At 39.2% G+C, this 24,100-nt stretch overlaps 1 protein-coding gene across 1 annotated transcript; it reads left to right on the top strand.

The window, feature by feature from the left end:
- Nucleotides 1-1,433: 1,433 nt before the first annotated feature.
- SLC25A31 (solute carrier family 25 member 31) lies at nt 1,434-23,578 on the top strand (the record flags this gene model as incomplete). The annotated part of the gene is made up of 6 exons (XM_080672766.1): nt 1,434-1,677; nt 11,678-11,805; nt 13,013-13,130; nt 15,576-15,730; nt 17,911-18,036; nt 23,378-23,578. The coding sequence occupies 6 exons, from the start codon at nt 1,434-1,436 to the stop codon at nt 23,576-23,578; spliced, it is 972 nt and encodes a 323-aa protein (XP_080528892.1).
- Between the last annotated feature and the right edge of the window lie 522 nt (nt 23,579-24,100).

Here is a 24,100-nt window from a genome sequence, read left to right on the forward strand (position 1 = left end):
AGTTCTCAAAGTGTGGGAGGGAAGAAGTGTAGGTGTCACCAAGACATCTGGGCCTCCATTGAGGTCAAAACTAAGACAATATCTGCCAGTGTCACTATCATTCTCTCATTTGTGTAAGTGGTCTAGCAGCCACATGAGGTGTGACACTGCCACAGGCTGAAGAGCAGTTATGTAAATCCAGCTGTCTTTCCTTCAGACATGAGCTTTCCAAAAATATAAAACAAGGCTATTCTCACTACATTTTTTTTTTGTTTTGAAAAAATACTTTAAATATTATTTGTGTTGAGTATTATTATTTTAAATGAACTAATAGTTTTACATTTTGTTTCAATTTCTGAAATGGTACATATCAATTTATGCCCCACAAAAAACAGAAGCTTCTTTGGGCTCCTAATTTTTAACAGTGAAAAGGGGGTCCTGTAATAAAAAATGTTTGGTCCTAACAGGTGTATTCAGTGGTTAGGGCACTGGCCTGCACACCATGGGGTCGAGGGTTCAATTTCGCTCAAAGGCTCCTACTGGCCTTGCAGGTTCCATCCCAGAGGGCCCTGGTCTGGGTGTGTGGGAAAGGAGCCAATCAATGTGTCTCTCACATCAATGTTTCTGTTTCTCTGTCTCTCTCTGTTTCTCCCCATTCCTCCCTCCCTCCTTTCCATTCTCTCTGGGAAGCAATGGAAAAAATATCCTGGAGTGAGGATTAACAAAAACAAACAAAAAGTTTGTGAACCTCTGTTCTAGAATAGGTCACTGGTAACCTGCACATTCGCATTGCCTAAACCCAAGCTTTACCATTAAAAGCCAGTCCATCTCCTTTGAATGGGCAGTTTGGACCGAGAGAAGCACTGCTCTAGATGGAAATGGCCAATTTCAGTAAAATAATGGAGAAAGAAGAACATGTTGACTTATGCTTCCAGGGTACAATCAGCAAAAGCAATGACAACGTGCCTAAATGACCCCTGCAAAATTAAAGGAGCAGAAATTAAAGCGATTTCTAAGAGAAAAATGAAGAGTAACCTGGGAACTAAAACTAAACTCGGTTAATCCCACACTGCTCTGCTCTAATCTGTACACTATCTTTACAGAGAAATAGCTCTTCAAGGCCCCTTCCTGCACCCTTCGAGGCTCAGAAGCCACGGGTTCTACACTTCGCCGGCAGCAAGGAAAAACTCGGGCACTGACACTTACCCAGACAGCACCACGCGAGCTGGTAGCTACGTGTCGGGAGTCACGTGGCCCGGACCAGGTGGCGGGAGGCGGTTGGAAGCGCATGCGCAGCTCCCCAGCTCCCCCCCACGTGGTGAGCGGATCTCCCAGCATCCTCAGCGCCGCTTTCCCGCCAGGACGACGCTCAAGCGGTTTTCTGCTTCCCTTCGCCTCTTCCGAGCACGTTTTAGCCTGCTGCTGTTGGGTTTTTTTACGTCCGTCATCCCACCATGCAGCGTGACCCTCCAAAGAAGAAGCCGGAGAAGAAGCCGGAAAAGCGGTTCTTTGACGTCGTGTCCTTCGGGAAGGACCTGCTGGCTGGCGGGGTGGCGGCGGCTGTGTCCAAGACTGCCGTGGCGCCCATAGAGCGGGTGAAGCTTCTGCTGCAGGTGCAGGCGTCGTCCAAGCAGATCTCCCCCGAGGCGCAGTACAAAGGCATGGTGGACTGTCTGGTGCGGATTCCCCGCGAGCAGGGTGCGTAGGGGCTGCCGCCATGCCTTCCTCTCACCTGGGTGGGTCGGGAGGAGACGACCGCAGGAGCCATGGCCGTGTCAGCTAGGGGGTGATGGGCTTGTTTCTTCAACTTGAAAAATTCAGTAATGGTAACCAGTCTAAGAGGCTCTGTTTTCCCAGGGCCTGCACATGACCAGTCCTAGTGCAGTGGAGAACACCACCTTCTCTTCCTCTAAATTTCCCCTTCGCAGCAGGATTTACATACACCTTGGCGCCTCAGGGCCTGGCTCAGAAGGCAGTGTTTGACTCCCAAGATTAGAGGAGATGCTATTAAGCATTTTGCTGTGTGTTAACAAGTGCCCAAATTGCTTAGATACTTGTTGAAATACTATATTCTCCAAATATGGGACCATTGGGGCCTCCCAGTACTCTGAGCCCTATTCAGTGAAAAGAGGTTCTGTTTATTCTTGAAAACTATTGAAGAGGCAGTCACCTCTGCACAGATTTGAGGGGGGAGCAAAATAACATAATAAAAACAAATAATATTTTAATGCAGTATTTTTTTAAATCCAAGATAAGCAAAATAAAATTTTAAAGACAGGATCAGTATTACCAATTTTTCTTTTGCATCAGATCCTGTCTTTATTTAAACTTCTAATGTTTTGTGGAGTGCCCCCCCCATTAATATTGAAAGAAAGATTCCAAGGGCTAAATAATGAAAGTGCTTTGTTAGCCACGAAATGCCTTCCGGTTGCAGAATGGCTCCTAAGTTAGCTCAGAGAATGTCAGGATAAAATTATCAGAAGTCTTCTATAATCCATCCATATAGTTGGGTTCAATTGAAAACTCTGTATGAACTTTATTTTCTTAAATATATTTTTATTGATTTCAGAGAGGAAGGGAGAGGAAGAGAGAGAGACATCAATTATGAGAGGGAATCATTTATTGGCTGCCTCCTGCACATTAGACCGAGCTGGCAACCCAGGCATGTGCCCTTGACTGGAATTGAACCTGGGACCCTTCAGTCCACAGGCAGATGCTCTATCCACCAGTTAGGGCTCTGTACGAACTTTAAAAAGGAAATAGGCCTATTAACTGTGTGTTCAGAACAAGAAGTGAAGTGGCTTCAACTCCAGTGCAGTTCTCTCTTCCACTCCTAAGTCTAGGTCAGGATATACTCTCCCATAAAAAAGCATTCTCCTCCTAGGGATAAATCTGTTGGGCACAATATGTAGGGCCCAAAGTAGACTCTTAAGGCATCATCTAAATTATGAATTTTAAATGCCCATCTGAGAGCTGAACCCAGAAAGCATAAGAGTGGTTCACATTCTCCACACCCCATTTCTTTTATTAGAGCAAGCTCCCCATTTCCTTTAAGGTTTTTAGGGGAAAAGTAGGAACTTCTTTCTCCTTAGTTTATATTTATGATTATCTAAGCCTCTAACCTAACTCTAAAACCTCTTCAGAGAAGTAGGGGGTGCTATATTATTAGCTAATCTACTTTACATATTTAGTCAGGTGAAGTTCAATATTGTGGTCAGATTGTGCTGACCAGTGCTAATTTATTTTATATTTTAAATGTTCTTGGTAATAGTTAAACCTGAACATATTCAATATGGCTCTTATAAATTGCGATCATTCTGAATAGTATTCCAGTTTCTGATTTCTATACCTTCAAAGATGAGATGATAAAAGCAGAACTTGAAGGTGTTTCCTATTCTTATATACAGGGCCTTCTTATGAATACACTATGCAGGGGTCCTCAAACTTTTTAAACAGAGGGCCAGTTCACTGTCCCTCACTCAGACCGTTGGAGGGCGGACTATAGTTTTTTAAAAAAAAACTATGAACAAATTCCTATGTGCACTGCGGGCCCGTGACGAGTCGGCTGCTAAGCAGAACAGGCAGCGGCACCCAGCAGGCCGGATAAATGTCCTCGATGGGCTGCAGTTTGAGGACCCCTGCCTATGGTATATATCCTATGGTAAGAGGTTAGTAATTCACAACAGGGTTGATATTGCCATCTAGGGGCTTTTTTTGAAAATTGTGGGGATTTTTTTTGTTAGCACAAAGATGGGTGTAATCTTAAATTTTAATGACGTGAAAGACAAACTCCAGGGAGGCTAAGCATCTTGCTGCTATACATGGCCAGCCCTGCACAAGGAAGGCCAGCCCTATCCTGAAAAACTCAGAGCTCCTCCTACTGGATTCACGTAGCAGTAAAACCTGTTTATGATTATCTAAGCCTCTAACCTAACTCTGATTTAATCTAAATACAAACTATCTGGGCATAGTTCTAGTAAACACTTATCTCTGCTTTCTTTCTAGCCCAAGGATAGATTTCTTTATTCTTGCTCTGAACATAGCTTTAAACAGCTCTCTGGATGTCTTTGATACTTTTTATAAGCTTTCCTTGGATTATGAAAGCTTCTGGATTTATCCTGACTAATGCTGTTCTAAAAGATTTATTCTTCAGTTGGTTTTTATGATCTTCAACTTTGTGGGATTTTTGTTTTGTTTTATTAATCCTCATCTGAGGATATTTTCCCCATTGATTTTTAGGGAGAGTGGGAAGGGGGGAGGAAGTAATGGGGAGAAGAAAGAGAGAGAGAGAGAGAGAGAGAGAGAGAGAAACATCGACATCAATTGGTCGCCTCCCATACGCACCTCGATGGGGCCTGGGATCCAACCTGCAACCCAGATATGTGCCCCTGACAAGGAATCGAAACCAAGACACTTCAGTTCTCTGGTCAGCTCTCTAACTACCGAACATCACCGCCAAAGCTGATCTTCAACTTAGTTTGTGCAATTTTATTTGATACTGTTTAAATTTTTATTACACAAGTAATGCATGTTTATTATAGACAATTGGAAAAAATAGAGAAGCAAAAAAGTAAAAACAAATAACTGCTAAAATCACCACAGTTAACATTTTGGTGTCTGAACTATGATGTTTCACTGCGCAAAATATGCATACATAAATATATTCTTAATTAAAGTAATTGTTGTATTTAATATATTGTAAAATAGCTTTTTAAAAATCTGAACTGTGCAGTCTCATTTTTAAGAGCCTACCAGAACTCTTCTCATTTAAGTGTTCCTGCCCATGAGTTCATCAGCTATCTTTAAACTTTTCCAAACTTATTTTTTTTAAAGGTAGAGCAATGAGGTTTTTATTTGAAGAATGTTTTGGGACATGCAAAAAAACATATTAGATATTTACTTTATTTAAATAAAATGGGAAAATAAGCTTTACTGATATTTAGTATGTGAATTGGCACTGGCACTTATAATTGGGTCAAAAGTCAGTTAGATACAACGGGACACCAAGGCATTCTAAAAAAGGAGTAGGGGTTAGTTCCACAGTGTAGAGGGGTTAACAGGCACTCGTCCTCAGGAATCCTATCTAATAGAAGAGTAATATGCAAATTGACTGTCACTCCAACACACAAGATGGCTGCCCCCATGTAGTCAAAGATGGCTGCCCCCATGTGGACACAAGATGGCCGCCACAAGATGGCCAGCAGGGGAGGGCAGTTGGGGGTGATCAAGCCTGCAGGGGAGGGAAGTTAGGGGTGACCAGACCACCAGAGAAGGGAATTTGGGGGCGACCGGGCCTGCAGGGAAGGGCAGTGGGGAGAAGATGACCCAGGCCTGCAGGGGAGGGCAGTTAGGGGTGACCAAACCTGCAGGGGATGGCAGTAAGGGGCAATCAGGCTGGCAGGGGAGTAGTTAGGGGGGGATCAGGCTGGCAGGCAGAAGCAGTTAGGGATAATCAGGAATGCAGGAAGATGAGCAGTTGGGAGCCAGCAGTCCTGGATTGTGAGGCGGATGTCTGACTGCCCGTTTAGGCCCAATCCTACTGGGATAGGGCCTAAACGGGCAGTCGGACATCGCTTGAGGCATCCCAGATTGGAGAGGGTGCAGGCTGGGCTGATGGACACACACCCCTGTGCACGAATTTTGTGTACCGGGCCTCTAGTTACATAATTAACATGTTATAGTTTGTTTGCTCAGATAAATAGATTTATAGAGACAAGAAGACTATTTGAATATTTTAAATTATCAGTAAGAATATTTGAATTATAGAGGAGAAACCAAGATGGCGGCATAGGTTAGCACCTAAACTGCTGCCTCACACAACAATTTCAAAACTACAACTAAAAGACAGAACGGACATCATCCAGAACCACAGGAAGGCTGGCTGAGTGGAAATTCTACAACTAGAAGGGAAGAGAAAAGCTCACGGAGAATCAGAGGAGCAGCAAAGGGCTGAGTTACGGAGACACACACGCAGAGAGGAAGGGCAGCTGAGTGCCTGGCTGACTTTCTCTGGCGGGAGGAGGAAGGAAACCCCCGACTGCACTGAACCCCAGTTCTGGGCGAAACCCCGTGGACCCAGGCTCATACAGGGGGAGTCTGGACTGTCAGGTAGAGAAAGGCACACGGAGACTCGGAGACTCGAGGGAGCCGCGGCGGGCAGAGGTCGGGAGGCACTCGCGCGCGAGTGCTTGCAGAGGAGACTGAATGTGGAGGTTGCCGCAGGCTTTCCCTAGCGGAAGGGAGTCAGAAGCTCCTGACTGCACTGAACCCCAGTTCCGACTGCACTGAACCCCAGTTCCGAGCGAGCCCCTGGGAACCCACGCTCTTACAGGGGGAATCTGGACTGTCAGGTGTAAACTCCGGGGAGCCGCGGAAGGCAGAGGTCTGGAGGCGCGCGTGCAAGGTCAGGGCTAACGGGAAGCCAAGACTGTCTGGTCGAGCACAGAGGCTTTTGCAATTTTGCAAGTCTGATCCTATAAGGCTGTCTCCAGCACTGAACTTCTCCCAGCGTAGACACAGCTGATCCTTACAGCCAACTGGCCTGGAGGTCAATTCCTCCCAGTGATACCAACAACAATCAACAAGGCTGTACACACAGTCCACCAAGGGGTGCACCAAGAGTGTCCACCTCAGGTTAACTGGGGAGGCCGACCCACTGGGCCATATAGGAAACCTAGCACACAAAGCTACCCTACCAACTCAGGGAAGCTGCAAAAATGCGGAGACAAAGAAACAGATCACTAACAAAAGAAATGGAGGAAAACAAACGACTGGATATAGAATTCAAAACCACGGTTATAAGGCTTTTCAAGAATATCCTAGAAAGGGCCGATAAATTTAGCGAGACCCTCGAAGATGTGAAAAAGCACCAACTAGAAATTAAACATACACTGACTGAAATAAAAAATATTATACAGAGATCCAACAGCAGACTGTAGGACTGCAAGAATCAAGTCAAAGAGTTGAAATACAAAGAAGCAAAAAACACTCAACCAGAAGAGAAAAAATAATCCAAAAATTTGAAGATAGTGTAAGAAGCCTCTGGGACAACTTCAAGCGTACCAACATCAGAATTATGGGGGTGCCAAAAGAAGAGAGAGAGCAAGATACTGAAAACCTATTTGAAGAAATAATGACTGAAAACTTGCCCCACCTGGTGAAAGAAATAGACTTACAAGTCCAGGAAGCGCACAGAACCCCAAACAAAAGGAATACAAAGAGGACCACATCAAGACACATCATAATTAAAATGCCAAGAGCAAAAGACAAAGAGAATATTAAAAGCAGCAGGAGAAAAACAGTTAATTACCTACTAGGGAGCACCCATATGATTGTCAGCTGATTTCTCAACAGAAACTATGCAGGCCAGACGGGAGTGGCAAGAAATATTCAAAGTGATGAATAGCAAGAACCTACAACCAAGATTACCCAGCAAAGTTATCATTCAGAATGGAAGGTCAGATAAAGAGCTTCACAGATAAGAAAAAGCTAAAGGAGTTCATCACCACCAAACCAGTATTATCTGAAATGCTGAAAGGTATTCTTTAAGAAGAGGAAGAAGAAGAAAAAGGTAAAGATAAAAATTATGAACAACAAATACATATCTATCAACAAGTGAACCTAAAAATCAAGTGAATTAAAAATTTGAGGAACAGAATAAACTGGTGAATATAATAGAATCAGGGGCATAGAAAGGGAGTGGACTGATAATTCTCAGGGGGAAAGGGATATGTGGGGTGCAGGAAGAGACTGGACAAAAATCGTACACCTATGGATGAGGACAGTGTGGGGGAGGTAAGGGCAGAGGGTGTGGTGGGAACCTTGTGGAGAGGAGCTATGGGGGGAAAAAGGAGAAACAATTGTAATCTGAACAATAAAGATTTATTAAATTAAAAAAAAATAATATTTGAATTATAGATTAATGTACACTATTCTTAAAAAGTAACCTCACTCTAAAGATGCCTTAAGATAGTAGGAAATGATGGCATAAAAACATCATGTGGCTTAGTAGTTGAGTAAATCTATAAACCAGTAGGTCACAGTTTTGGTTCCTGGTCAGGGCACATGCCCAGGTTGTGGGCTCGATCCTCAGTAGGGGGCATGCAGGAAGCAGCCGATCACTGATTGTCATCATTGATGTTTCTATTTCTCTCTTCCTCTCCCTTCCTCTCTGAAATCAATAAGAAATATGTTTTTTAAAAAACATGATTAATTAGCAAGATACCTGAAAATATTATGTTCTAATGGTTCAAAGAAGTGCACATTTATATTTGAATACCTCCTAGCTATAAGTTTCCCCAAGCAACCTATTTAAGTAGCTCTTTGTCATTCTCCATCTCCATATACTATTTTTGTTCTTATGACCACCTGGCATATTTATATAATTCTTATGGCCACCTGACATGTTTATTTGTTCATTTTCTCTCTCCCTGACTCCTCACCCTCTAAATGTAAGCACCATAAGTCCAAGAACTTTGTTTCTAGTGCTTTTCCCAGCAGTTCTGCTTTGCAATAGGTACCAAATAACATTTTTTTTAACTGAGGAATCTTTATCTCATTCCTTAATTTCTATTTTTGGTATATTACATAATAAGTATACTAGCAAAGGCAAATGACTTTAAAAATGTATATATATTTATGATAAGCTACACATATTTTTACTGATATACTACATATATTTTTACTGATAGGCATTCTGCAAAAACATACTGGGGCCCACTAGTCTAGAATTATTCTAACTGTGCCTAGCATTCCCATTCTTGGCTGTAAATTGACCAGTAAATGGCCCAGTAACTGTTTCCTATTTCCCATCAGTTCTATTTTAATTCTTAATTATTTTCTCAGAATTAAGTTCAGAGTATGTTTTTTCTTGTCCTTAACTTTTGAAGAGATTATTTTCTTAGCAATTAAGATACTGCTATTATCAAAGATACCACAGTTGCTATGTTTTTATCTACCAATTTTGTGATTATACAGGGTGTCCCAAAAATGTATACACATTTTAACAGCTGATACCTCAATTTTGAAAATGGAATGTATTTTAATAAATACTACCTTTATAATTATTCAAACTGTGGTTTACATTTTTTGGGACACTCTATATATTATGAAATTGTTCTTTTAATCTGTATGACTGCTTTTCCCTTTTTCTATTCTGACCTAAAAAAATTCTATTGTTTTTTATTAAGAAATGATTTTTAAAGAGAGGCAGTAGAGATTTAATAGCTCTAGGTTGGAGTCAGAGCTGGAATCAAGTCCCAGCCCTTCCCTTACCTTGTGACCTTGAACCATTTTTATTTAACCTCTCAGCCTCAGTTTTCTCAGTTGTGTGCTACATACCTGATGATATGGTAGTTGTGAGGATTAAACAAGATACTGCCGATAAAATATTCAACTATGTGTCTATTGCATAGTTAGTGCTCAATAAATTTTAACTCTTTAAATCATTATTGTATGCATTCATAAATTTGTAAACATGTATTTCTGATGTTCATTTGTAAGTAAGTGCATCTGGGATAAATTTGTGTAGGGAAGCAAAAATTTTCCTTCTACCTTTCTAGCATCTTTGAATACTCTGATAATCAAATTAACAGAAGACATTTTCACAGGAGAAAAGCAAATTTAATTGGGTACGTACATGGCCCTATAAAAATCTGAGAACCACAGGCAAACAGTTGAGGCTTATATGTCCATTCCGAGCTAAGAAGAATGGGGTAGGGGCCTGGGTCTTCCAATGGGAAGAAGAAAATTTACAGTAAGATAGGAAAAGCAAATATTTTGTAAACAAATGTTTGTTGTGTTTTGCTGAGATAATGGGGCACTGACGAGACTTTGAACAAACAGATCCTGCCCAGCTACCACTAGTTTATCGTACCTAGCCCATACTCTTTGATAATTCTCTTCCTGGACCAAGCCCTCTCTCTAAACTTGTTCTGGTAATTAAAGAGAAGGTTAAAATAAATTTAAAAAGCCTTCTAGTTTTTTGTTTCTTAAAAACAATCAGCCCAAAATAATCCTTACTCCAGAGACACATTTTGGGGTGGCAAATTTTATTCCTCTATGCTTGCATTACACAGAGAGTAGATTTTTTTTTTTTTTAGTCTGTCTGAGGGAATTCATTTTTCATCTTTAAAATGAAGAGGCTAATAGTACCTGCCTCATGAGTGATTATGTGCAACTGCTTTATATTCAGCTTAGGATTCACCAAGATTCTGGGGATTTTCCCCCACTAAATATACTTACTTATTTAGCAAATAAATATCTTTCCCTCTGTGTACTACACTAATTTAACTTTCAGATTCTGAGGACCAGCCTAGTAAGCTGAAATTATTTTATTTTTTCCATCACCATTTATCCCTTCTGTGCCCTCTTCCACCAGCACCACCACCACCACCCCCTGCCTCCCTCCCCACACCCAGCAATCACCACACTGTTATCCATGTCCATGAGTTCTCTCTTTTTTGCTGAATCCCTCCATCCCCCCTCCCATCCCAGAGCTATCTGCCTGCTCTCTATGAGTGCGTCTTAATTTTCATTTGAATGTTCATCTTTAGAAGACTGATTCTAGATGTTCTCCAGGCTAGGTGGAGAGGTATCTTATTCAGAGTAGTAAGATGAAACCATTTGACAATTTGCAATTTAGTAAAAACAATTATGGCTACTAAAGAGCAAGCCTGTTGCATTCTAGGGCAGCTCTGGATTATAAGGGTAACACATATTAGGATTGGTCAATCCATTGAGATTTGAAGTGAGAAGATGATTAATCTCTAAAGTTTCCTCCAGTCTATCAGGCCTTGAATTATAAATTGTTCCCTTTTCTGTCTGGGTTCCAAAAGATAAGGATGCTTTTGACTTCTGTCACTCTCTCCTCATAAGTATGTGTACAAACCAATTCTGTTCTAGCAGCCTTACTACTATAGGAATTGTATATCATGATTTGGAAATGATGCTAAGGGTTACTAACTTCTCTGACAAATACTCCTGAACTCTTTTTCTACTAGTGAAGAACCCTATATTCAACTGATAATGGTTTTCCAGAGGTTGTTAGGTATTCAATGCTTTTCATTGGATATTAATAAAATTGGAATGGAAGTACATGGAGTTAATACTACTTTTTTTCTTCAGTGGAGACACATATAAACTATTTTTTTTTTCATGAGAAAGGGATTTGCTTTTAAATAGTTAAAATAACTAAGTTTGTTAAAGCTATGGGAATTATTTAATGACTAGAGGCCTGGTGCACAAAATTCATGCATGGGGGGTGGGTCGCTAAGCCCGACCTTCACCCTCTCCAATCTGGGAGCCCTCAGGGGAGCCCTCTCCAATCTGGGAGCTGTGATGGCTTAGGCCCACTCCCCGTGGTTCTCTGCTCTCTGCGGGGCCTGGCTGCTCCACGCCCACTACCTAGAGGCTCTCCGCTGCCCAGAGGCCCTCCGCAGCCGGGGCGGGACGCTTGCCTCATCACCACGGCGACAAAGCAAGCATTCCACTAGGCCTCTCACGCTGCCTGCTCTCAGCAGCCGCCGCCCCCCAGGACTGGGGGACACCGACAGGGCTGAGGGGACTGGGCGCCGGCCGCCATCTTGTGGCTATGGGCACCACCATCTTTGTGACAGAGTGATGGTTAATTTGCATATTACCCTTTTATTAGAGAGGATAATACAGTATGTGTTTATATGTAGTATGTTTTCTTTTGTAGGTTTCTTCAGTTATTGGCGTGGCAATTTTGCAAATGTTATTCGATATTTTCCAACACAAGCTCTAAATTTTGCTTTTAAGGACAAATACAAACAACTTTTCATGTCTGGAGTTAATAAAGAAAAACAGGCAAGTATAGATAGTATCTCTAAAATTTTCTAAGAACTGGTTGGTTTGTCTTACATATGATGGGAGGATGTGCTCAAGTGGTAGAAAAAATAGTTAAAATAGTAACTGTAACACAATATGTGTTAAGTTATAGAAATTATATAACTTATATAACTTGAAAAACACAACTTTTATAGGTTTCTTTGAACACGGTTTTAATATTTAAGGCATATTTTGTCTCAAAGCAGTATTTCTCTGAATAAATATTAATTTTAATGTAATTATATTTTATAATTACTACTTTACTACACTAGAAAAATTTAGCATTTTGTCTGCTTTTATTAAGCAAAAAAGAAAAAGTCAAAACGCATGTATTTCTGCCCTAGCTGGTTTGGCTCAGTGGATAGAGTGTTGACCTATGGACTAAAGGGTCCTGGTCAAGGGCACATGCCCAGGTTGCGGGCTCAATCCCCAGTAGGGAGCATGCAGGAGGCAGCCGATCAATGATTCTCTCTCATCATTGATGTTTATCTATCCCTCTCCCTTCCTCTCTTATTTAAAAAAAAAAAAAAGAGTTATGTATTTCTAACTCTGAGGTAATTTATTCCCTAAAAAAGCAAGTTGTTTCTTTATTACTAAGGACCTATTTAGCTGAGATTTTTTTTAATCCCCACCTGAGGATATTTTCCCATTGATTTTTAGAGAGAGTGGATGAGAGAGGGAAAGACAGAGAAATATCGATGTGAGAGAAACACATCGATTGGTTGCTTCCTGCACTAGCCCCACTAGGACCTGGGCTGGGGAGGGGAGGAACCTGCAACCCGGGTCCAAAATTGAACTTGGGACCCTTTGGTCCCCAGGCCAATGCTCTATCCACTGAGCCAAACCAGCTAAGGTTAGCTGAGATTTAAAGTGCATGGCATATATAATCTAAAGACATGATTACCTTATGTGTCCACTTTTGCTAATTTGGACTACTTTTGATAGAGGCCATTAAAGTATTTTGCAATATCAGTATGTCAGCATCTAAACTGTACCTCCTAGACTGCCTGGTAAGAAACAAAGGACATGAAGACAAGTATTCTGGATAGTATGATATGCATTATTACAGATGTTTACTTTAGAAAATCAGTTTGTAAATCTGGCCTTTTAGACTTCAGAAAAATAAGGATTTCACACAGTCAGGTTCTGTAGTTTAATAACCACGTTTTAATTTAATATGTTTCAGTTCTGGAGATGGTTTTTGGCAAACCTGGCTTCTGGTGGAGCAGCTGGGGCAACATCCTTATGTGTAGTATATCCACTAGATTTTGCTCGAACCCGAATAGGTGTTGATATTGGAAAAGGTATGGGATTTTTAGAAATACTGACTCTTCCTTCTTTGTGTTTTGAATAATGTACTATTTATTCTAAAGTTATGCTGTAACAACAGTGTTAGTTACAGTCTAAAAATTGTATTCTCAACCAAATGGTAAGGTTATATGGCCTAAAGATTACTACTTTTTTCTTTTCCCTTAGAAGAGGGAAGGGGAAGGCCAACACTGTAGTAACAAAAGAGCAAACAAAGACTGTTTATAACTTACTTCCTCTTTTATTTTCCTGGAGAGCCACCTCCTAGATCCCTCATACACTTACTCCTGCCTCAACTATGATTCCTCTCTAGGTTAGATGTACAACTCTAATGCTAGAGATTCCTTTTCCTCTGTTCCTACTTATTTTATTTACCATATCTTCTATATTTTTGTTATGCAACTGTTTTGGTAGATTATGTTATTCGGTAGCTTTCTGAGCTTTCTGAAAAGAGTAGAACAGGAGATAAGTTGAAATCTTGCTTGTTTAAAAATGTCTCTGTTTTACCCTCTTAATTCTTGGCCATATAAAAAATTCTGGGTTTAAATTTAATTTCACAATTTAAAAAGTATTACTCTGGATTCTAGTTTCTAATATTGCTCTTAAGAAGTCGATCTCTTACTGTTGATCCTTTTGTATGTACCTTTTTTTCTTTTTAATCACCTTATATCCCTGATGACCTGATATTTCACAAGATGTATCTTTGTGTGAGTCTTTTTTCAGTGATTGCGGAGGCAACTCTGTTGGTCCCGTTCAATTTTGAGCCTTGTGTTCAGTTCTGAGAATGACAGAGGAGAAAGTGACTTGGCTGCTTAGGGTTAAGTAGATTTTGAGTATCCAAATGCTACTTTGCTTTCACTGCAAGAATAGTACAGTACTTAGGTACTTGGTTCCCCTAATTTCTAAGTTTTTCTGAGGTTGGAGTCCAGGGCTTTCTTCTCAACAATATCTCTTTCTGCAAGAAAATAAGTTTCAGTTTTCTCTGCTCTACTTAGTGAGGTTCTACTCCTCCACCTCCTTTCCATCATACCAAAATTTGTGGATTTTATTTTTGTCAATATTCTTCTTTGCCTATATGGCTTTAAACCTGTTTTATTTCTTTACTAGAGGCCCAGTGCACAGATTCATGCACTGGTGGGGTCCCTTGGCCTGGCCTGCTCCCTCTCGCAATCCGGGACCCCTCAGGGGATGTCGGAGGCCCAGTGCATGGATTCGGTTCGATTGCCACAGGCCAGGCTGAGGGGCCCCACCAGTGCACGAATCTATGCATTGGGCCTCTAGTATGCATATAAGATCTTTGGTTAATCTCTTCCTGCCCTCTCCCCACCCCTTCCCTCTGAAATTCATCAGTTTGTTCCATGCTTCCATGCCTGTGTGTTGAGCGTCTGCCCCCAGTGGTCAGTGTGCGTCATAGCTACCAGTTGAATGGTCGCTTAGGCTTTTATATATATAGATTATCATTTTAATAAAATTTCTTAAGGGAGCAGAGATTCATTTAATAAATATTTCTCCATTGCATGCTGTGAACCAGGTGCACGTGTGCGTGAGCTCTCTTTCTCTCTCTGTCACTTTCACACACATGTACACACAATATAAAACATGGAGTTTGTAGCTCATGTACCTTATAGTGTAGTGGGGGATACAAGTAAAAAACAATGAATCAATGACTAAAATATACTGTCACTTAACAGTAAATGTCATGAAAAAAATTAGGAGAAGGGAGTGACATCAATTTTAGATAAGTGATCAGAGATAATATCTCAGAAAGATAACAATTTGAGAAAAAATGAAAATAGGGGTTCCATCTTATGTTTAACTGGCAGTCCAAATTTTCTTGTTATTGCTAAGAAAGTAAAAATAATTCATGTACCTTATTTAAGTTCAGTAGTTTTGTTTTCTCTCAAAATTGGGAGAATTTAGCTTATTTTGAAGGATTATATTCAACACATAATATTTCAATTATTGGCAAAGAGTTAAAGTCAGGGGACAATAAAACAAAACCAACAAACACTCAAAAACTGTGACACCCCATCTATAATGTTAATGATTCTTAAGTTACTAGTTTTTAGTTTTGTCTATTTGCTCTATTTGTCTTTTTGCTCTTCAACTGAAACAAGTCATGAAGTTTTTCATTCCTAATGAAAACTAAAAATTTCTAAATTCCTAGAAATTAAATTTCTAGTAACTTCTGGTAACTTTCTTGAGCCTATCATATTGCTTGAATTAGATTGGTTTTAAAAGAGATTGATATTTAAAAATTTTTAAAGATACTACTTGAAAACTTAATTATTTGTTAACTAATGGGAGAATTTTGATGTGTGCTTTTATTTTGTTAGATTTCTAAGTGGCAATTCCAAATACTTTTAATCTGTAAAATGTTTAAATAAAGTATTTATCTGATATATAATGCTGCTAATAAATTTCAAATGGCTTTATTTTAGGTTCTGCAGAGCGACAATTCAAGGGTTTAGGTGACTGTATTATGAAAATAGCAAAATCAGATGGAATTGTTGGTTTATACCAAGGGTTTGGTGTTTCAGTACAGGGCATCATTGTGTACCGAGCCTCTTATTTTGGAGCTTATGACACAATTAAGGTAATTTGGGGCTTTAGTATATATTAAATGGTTTGTTTCTTTTTTAAATTCTTTATTGTTTAAAGTATTACATATGTCTCCTTTTTCCCCTCATTGATCTCTCCCTGGCAACCCCCTCCCCACCCCCCGCACATACCCTCACCCCCCTAGTGTCTGTGTCCATTGGTTATGCTTATATGCATGCATACAAGTCCTTTGGTTGATCTCTTCACCACCACCCCCTCCTTTCCTTTGAAGTTTGATGGTCTGTTTCTGAATCTATTTATGTTCATCACTTTATGTTGTTTATTATATTCCACGAATGAGTGAGATAACATGATATTTATCTTTATCTGACTGGCTTATTTCACTTAGCATAATGCTTTCCATGTCCATCCATGCTGTTGCAAATGGTAAGAGTTCTTTCTTCTTTACAGCAACGTAGTATTCCATTGTGTAGATGAACCAGAGTTTTTTAATCCACTCATCTGCTGATGGACATTTAGGCTGTTTCAAATCTTAACTATTGTAAATTGTGCTGCTATGAACATAGGGGTGCATATGTCCTTTCTGATTGGTGTTTCTGATTTCTTGGGATATATTCCTAGGAGTGGGGATTACTGGTTCAAAAGGGAGTTCTATTTTTAATTTTTTTATTGTTTTAATTAGTAACATGTTCAGCAGATATGTTTACTTTTGATTATATAAATCAAAACAAACGATGGAATAAGAGACATTATAGAGTTGTTTAATCATGACTTTGCCATAACCTAATTAAATTATAACTCTATTCTGGATCTGATTTGAGATATAGAGCATAAACCCAAATATTAAGTTTTTTTTTGTTTTTTTTTGCTGTTTACACTAAAAAACTCACTATACATCATAATCAAATCTTTGACATATAGAAAGGCTTCTGACAGAATTTTCTGATTTTACATTGAGTTTATTATCTCTTTTTTTACATGAAAATAGTAAGTTTACTATCACCATTTTAGAAAGTAGGCAAGGCATAATTAGTTAAATGTAATAAATGCTACTATAGCTCAGGTGTTTATTGGGTACTGTTAGATTCTTTATTGTATTCTCCAGATTGTTTTAGCAATTGCCTTTTCATTTCAGATTTTAGTATCATTTCCATAAGGTAGGAAAGAGAAAGATTGTAATAATGGCTACCATTTTTGAGCTATTACTTAGTTCTAGGAACTTTGTTACTTCTTTACATCCTCACAGTGTTCTAGGATAGCTTTTTAAAAACAATGTTTCTATTGATTTTTGAGGGAGGGAGGGAGGGAGGGAGGGAGAAACATACATTGAGAGAATCATTGATCAGCTGTCTTCTGCACACCCCCTGTGAGGATCGAGCCCGCAACCCGGAATCCAACCAGTGACTTGTTCAACCCACTGAGCCACACTGGCTGGGCAAGGATAGCTTTTAATATCCCCATTTTAAAGATAAGTAACTGAGGAGTGGTTAAGTAATTTATTTGCATGGCAAGCAAAATATCCCATTATCTTAAAAACTATATCATAATGCTTCCAAAATTAGGCAATGAAATTAATATCAGTATTATTTACTAAATTAGATTAAAAGTTGATGGAAGTTTTATAATAGTTTTCTATATTATCTCTACCTTCCATTAAATATAGTTGCATATCATTTTTATTATGGTTCAGACATAGAACTTTTAGTTTGTAGTGTGTTTTTTCCTATGTATATTTACCTAATAACAGAAAAGTTTATGTGCACTTTCCCTCTTTGCTCTATTACCATCTCTAGTAGCTGTAAAATTTAGCAATGTTTCTTCACTAACTTAGTCCTTTAAAGCTGTTTATCAAATATCATCTTTTGATGATAATAGCAGGCACTATTTCAGTTTTTTTCAACTCTGTGAAGAGCAATGAACTACATTTTTGGTCACTGTTATCTTCCCTACTTTTAAGTGCCATTAATGACAGACCAATTTAGAAAATACACTTTTTTCCCCCAAATATGTTTTTATAGGTTAGTCATGTATGACATTCTCCTTTCTGATATCCTGCTAATATTTTAATTTTTCTACATTAAATTCAACTGTCTTTAATTGCATCTTAAGTATAATTGAGCCCTCTTTCATATATTCCTAAGAGTTATTCTTTGACTTAGGATTTAAGATGTTTTAGAAATTTAGATGGTTACTTTATACATTATTTTTTTCTAGGGCTTATTACCCAAACCAAAGGAAACCCCATTTCTTGTCTCCTTTTTCATTGCTCAAGTTGTGACTACATGCTCTGGAATAATCTCTTATCCCTTTGACACAGTTAGAAGACGTATGATGATGCAGGTATTTTATATTATTATTTGAAAGTTTAGTTGAGTTTTCCACTATCTCTGATATTCAGGTATAATTTATTCAAATTTTAGAGACATTTTGACTGGAAAATAGGTCATTTGTTAATAAATGCATGCTGTGCTCTTGCCCAGTGGCTCGGTTGGAGCATCGTCCCATATACCAAAAGGTTGCCCTTTTGATTCCCAGTCATTTGCAGGTTCAAACCCCTACGGGAGGCAACCGATCAATATTTTTCTCAAATTCACCTCTCTCCCTCTCTCTCCCTTCCCCCATCCTCTCTCTCTAAAAATCAATAAAAACATATCTTCAGGTGAAGATTAAAAAAATAAATAAATGCATGCAGTTTTGGCTTGTATTTCTTTACTCTTACTATTATTAGACAGCCAGTATCCAGCAAAGTTTTTTTTTTCTTCTGCTATCAAAACAGAAATGCTTCTACTCCTGTAGCATACATTGTTTGAAAGGTAGAGGAAGATGGTAGGGATTGGATGAATATGTCTGTCTTAACTTCAAAGATGAAAACTTACTTATAACTAGAGGCCCGGTGCACGAAATTCGTGCACGGGGGGGGGGGGTCCCTCAGCCCAGCCTGCACCCCCCTCTCCAATCTGGGACCCCTCCAGGGATGTCCAACTGCCCATTTAAGCCCGATCCCAGTGGGATCGGGCTTAAATGGGTAGTCGGATATCCCTCTCACAATCCAGGACTGCTGGCTCCCAACTGCTCGTCTGCCTGGCTTCCTTCCTGATTGCCCCTAACCGCTTCTGCCTGCCAGCCTGATCACCCCCTAACCACTCCCCTGCCAGCCTGATTGATGCCTAACTGCTCCCCTGCCAGCCTGTTTTCCCCCAACTGCCCTCCCTTGGAGGTCTGGTCCCTCCCAACTGCCCTCCTCTGCTGGCCTGATCGCCCCCAACAGCCCTCCTTTGCTGGCCATCTTGTGGTGGCCATCTTGTGTCCACATGGGGGCAGGATCTTTGACCACATGGGGGCAGCCATCTTGTGTGTTGGAGTGATGGTCAAACTGCATATTACCCTTTTATTAGATAGGATAGAGGCCTGGGTGCATGGGTGGGGGCCAGCTGGTTTACCCTGAAGGGTGTCCCAGATCAGGGTGGGGGTCCCCTTGGAGCGTGGGGCGACCTGGGCAAGGGGCCTGTGGTGGTTTGCAGGCTGGCCACGCCCCCTGGTGACCCAAGCGGAGGCCCTGGTATCTGGGGTTTATTTATCTTCTATAATTGAAACTTTGTAGCCTGGAGCGGAGCCAAGCCTTCTGCTTGCTCGGTGGTGGCAGCCATTTCTATTGGGATTTATGTATCTTCTATAATTGAAACTTTGTAGCCTTAAGTGAGGCCTGGGCCAGCCAGGGTGTGTGGAAAGGTTGGCTTCCTCCATCACCGGGGGCAACCCTAGCCTCCTGCTCTTTCCAGCTCAGTGGCTGCTGCCATTTCTGTTTGGGTTTATGTATCTTCTATCATTGAAACTTTGTAGCCTTGAGTGGAGGCCTAGGCGGGCAAGGGCAGGCGGAAAGCTTGGCTTACTCCATTGCCTGGGAAACCCAAGCCTCCCTCCTGCTCTCTGTGGCTGTAGCCATCTTGGTTGGGTTTATTTGCATATCTGCTCCTGATTGGCTGGTGGGCGTGGCTTGTGGGTGTGGTGGAGTGATGTTAATTTGCATATTACTCTTTTATTAGATAGGATGATCTATGTTCTAAATATAGTCAGTTTTGATACATTCAATCTCCAATACTGTTACTTGTTAACATTCATTCATTCTGCAAATATTTGACTGCCTAATCTATGCTAAGTTATGGTGACACAAGTAAAATAAGGCAGAACCTGCACCAAAATTCATAGCATGGTATTGAAGGCATACAGTTAATGGTTTAAATAGAAATGTGCATAGGTTCCAGGAATGCAATAGAAGAGGGGTGCCCAAATGCTTACTGTGACCAGATGTGGCCTCTTGCAAAGCTAATCTCAGTAAATAGGCATTTTCCCCAGTGAAAGAACATTCTAAGCAGAGTGGAAAAAACATAATACATAGAGATACACTTAAGAAATAATTAATTATACCCAGACGATAGTTTTCATGGGGGCAAGTGCAAATAATGAGGCCAGAAAGCTAGAAAAGTTCTGTATGGCTTACTATGCCAGATACTGTCCTAAGCATTTTACACTTTAACTCGTTTAATTCTCAAAGTAATGCAAAGGGGTGTGGTTACTATCATTATCCTCATTTTATGTCTATTAAATGGTCCTGGAAGAACCCACAAGGCCACCAGAAAGGGTAAAACATTATCTAACCTACTACATCATTCTTGGACCATTCTAAAAGTTATTCCTTTGTTTCTTCTTGATCTATATCTAGCTCTAGTTTAATATATTGAGAACTTTTTATCTTCACCTGAGGACATACTTAGAGAGAGGAAGGGAGAGAGAGAGAGAAAGATCAATGTGAGAGAAACATCAATTGATTGCCTTCCGTATGCTACCCTGACTGGGATCAAACTGGCAATCTTTTGAGGCACAGGACAACACTCAACCAACTGAGCCACTCTGGCTGTGCTACATTGAAACATTTTTTAAATGGAAAATTAATTTGCACAATATAGTAATAAATCTGTATTGTAGATTAGTAAATGGTACTATATCAATGTTAAGTTTTCTGATTTTGATAACTGTTCTTTGGGTATGTAAGAAAATATTCTTAAAAATGCACACTGAAGTGTTTAAAGATAATGGTTATGATAGCTGCAACTTACTGTCAAAATAACTATTTTAGTGTATTGCTAGGGCTGCTATAAAAAGTACAATAGATAAACAACAGAGATTTATTTTCTTTTTTTAAAATATATACTTATTTCAGAGAGGAAGTGAGAGGGAAAGAGATAGAAACATCAATGAGAGAGAATCAGCTGCCTCCTGCACGCCCCCTACTGGGGATTGACCCCACAACCTGGGCATGTGCCCTTTACCAGAATAGAACCTTCGACCCTTCAATCTGAAGACCAACACTCTATCCACTGAGCCAAACTGGCTAGGGTGAGATTTATTTTCTTACTGTCCTGAAGAATAAACGTTCAAGTTAAGGTGTCCACCAGGGTGGTTCCCTTCTGAGGGTATGTCTCCTTGGCTTATAGATGGCTGTCTTTTCCCTACATCTTCCCATGGTCCTTTTGTCTCTCTTCTTAAAAAGATGGCCATATTGTATCACAGTGCAACCTAATGTGCTCATTTGATCTTAGTTACCTTTATAAAGACCTGTCTCCAAATATAGTCACATTCTTAGGTGTACTGAGGATTTAGACTTCAATATGTGGACTTTGTGGGCACACAATTCAGCCCATAATAGTACTATTGAATTTTTGTACTTTTATTTTATATCCCACAACTTTCTTAAACCCTATTACAAATACTAATCTATGTGTACACTCTTTGAAGATTTTTTTTTTTACACACAGAGGTCTACGGTCTGCAAAAAATGCCAGGTTCTTTCATTTCTTTTATCAATACTTACACCTTTTATTTCCTTTCTTGCATTTATGCACTGTATGAGACACCTGTTACAGTGGTATATTACAGTGGTATATTAAAGAAGTAATTGGCCACCTTGTCTTGTTCTAATCTTATAGGGAGTGCCTTCAGTATTACATAATTTAATGTTAGCTGTGGGGGTTTTGTAGTTATCCATTGTCAAGCTATGGCTGTTCCTTTCTGTTTTAGGTTATAATAGGTAGTAATTATGAATGGCAGTAATGCTTTTTCTATATCTATTGACATCAGATCATTTTTCACTTTTCATGTGAATATAAACTATTAATCTATTTTTTAAATATATTTTTATTGGTTTCAGAGAGGAAGGGAGAGGGAGAGAGAAACAGAAACATTAATGATGAGAGAGAATCATTGATTGGCTACCTCCTGCACGTACCCTACTGGGGATCAAGCCTGCAACCTGGGCATGTGCCCTTGGCCGGAATCGAACCTGGGACCCTTCACTCCACAGGCTGATGCTCTATCCACGGAGCCAAACCACCTAGGGTTATTTATCTGTTTTCCAGAGCTAACCCAACCTTATGTGCCTGGAATAAATCCAGCTTGTTCATGATGTGTTGTATTTTGTATCCCTTACTGGGTTTGATTGGCTAGTTTTTGTTCAGGATTTTGGCATCCATGTTTCAGCGACACTGGCTTGGAATTATTCCTTCTTTTATTGTCCTAATCTAATTTTGATATCAAGGCTTTGTAAGCTTCATAAAATATGTTGGGGATTCTTCTTAATTTTCTCTTCTCTAGAATAATTTATGTAAGATTAAAATTAAATGTTTACTGAATGTTTAGTAGAACTTACATATAAAAGCCACCTGGTTTTCCTTATGAGAAGATTTTCAATAACTGACTAATTTTCTTTAATGAATTTATTATTCCATTTTTTTCTATTCTCTTGGTAAATTATGCTTTTAAGAAATTTATTTCTCCTGAGTTTTCATAGTAATTGCCATGAAGTTGTTTGTAATATCATGTTACTCTTCTTTTTTTATTGATTTTAGAGAGGAAGGGAGAGGGAGAGAGATAGAAACATCAATGATTAGAGAGAATCATTGATCGGCTACCTCTTGCACACACTACACTGGGGATCGAGCCCACAACCCGGGTATATGCCTTGACCGGGAATCGAACCGTGACCTCCTGGTTCATAGGTCAACGCTCAACCATTGAGCTACACCAGCAGGGCTATCATGTTGCTCTTAATCTCTGAATCATCTGCTATTTCTAATAGTTTTGGTGCCAGAATATTTCCAGAAATTTATCAGTATATTATTTCAAATAACTAACTTTTGCCTTTTCATGCTTTCTGTTGTGTTTATTTTCTGTTTCCTTTATTTTATTTCTACTTTCTTTGGGTTTATTCTTTGTCTAAAAATGTTTAAGTTGCACATTAATTTCCTTATAAGTCACCACTCAAGCTGCATCTTAAGGAGTTTTGTGGTTATTATTAGGTTTAAAATATTTTCTAAGATGTGTTCTTCTTAATATCCAAGCATGATACTTTTCTAGTTATTTTTTTTACTATTGATTTAGCACTTCATTGCAGTGTGGTGAGAGTATAAATCATGGTTTGTGATGCCATCTTTTGAAATTTGTTAAGCCTAATATTTGTTCAGTTTTCAAGTGTGTCTCCGACCATTAGATATACATTCAATATATACCCATTAGCCCAACATACTTACTCAACATGGTGTTATTTTTACCTGTACTTAGTGCTGAATAAAATCTATCTTAACGTAAAAGCTATTATAATAATGGTAAAATATTTGTCTTTATGTAGAGCGGTGAGACTGAACGGCAGTATAAAGGAACTATAGACTGCTTTGTGAAGATATACCAACATGAGGGAGTCATTGCATTTTTTCGTGGTGCCTTCTCCAATATCCTTCGTGGTACGGGGGGCGCTTTAGTGTTAGTATTATATGATAAAATTCAAGAATTCCTTAATATTGGTATTGGAGGTAGTTCATCAGGAGATTAAATGGAGAAATGCATACATTTAAATTGTTAAACATACAAATTATATTAGCTGCCATTTGTATATATTTTGATAGTTGGTTATTACTGTCAGTGTTTTTTAAAGTGGTAATTCTACAATAAAGCATAAGCTTTTTCAAGCATTTAAATACTAAAAATCAGATAAATGTGGGTTTCCTTCCCACTAAGACTCAAACTCACTTTACTGAGACATTTTACTTATAATTAGTTTACGTTATTTTTATTAGTTAAAATCCTATTCTTTTGTGCTGAAAAATTAAAATGTATAATGTTAAAATATAAGAAATTAAAGTTCTTTAAAAATGCTATTATTTTAATGTAATTATCTTCCTTTCCTTTAAAATCATATGACAAATATTTCTTAAAAGCTTATCAGAAGATGTCATCATTATATCTTTGGGCATAAGTAAGCTTTCTTCTACAACATCGCTACTAAAGCAGCTCAATTTATTACTAAGAATAGTGTTTATGGTATTATATAGCTTTTAATAAAAAAAAACTGATA

This window comes from Plecotus auritus, assembly GCF_963455305.1.
Source record: "Plecotus auritus genome assembly, chromosome: 6".
Classification (NCBI taxonomy): domain Eukaryota; kingdom Metazoa; phylum Chordata; class Mammalia; order Chiroptera; family Vespertilionidae; genus Plecotus; species Plecotus auritus.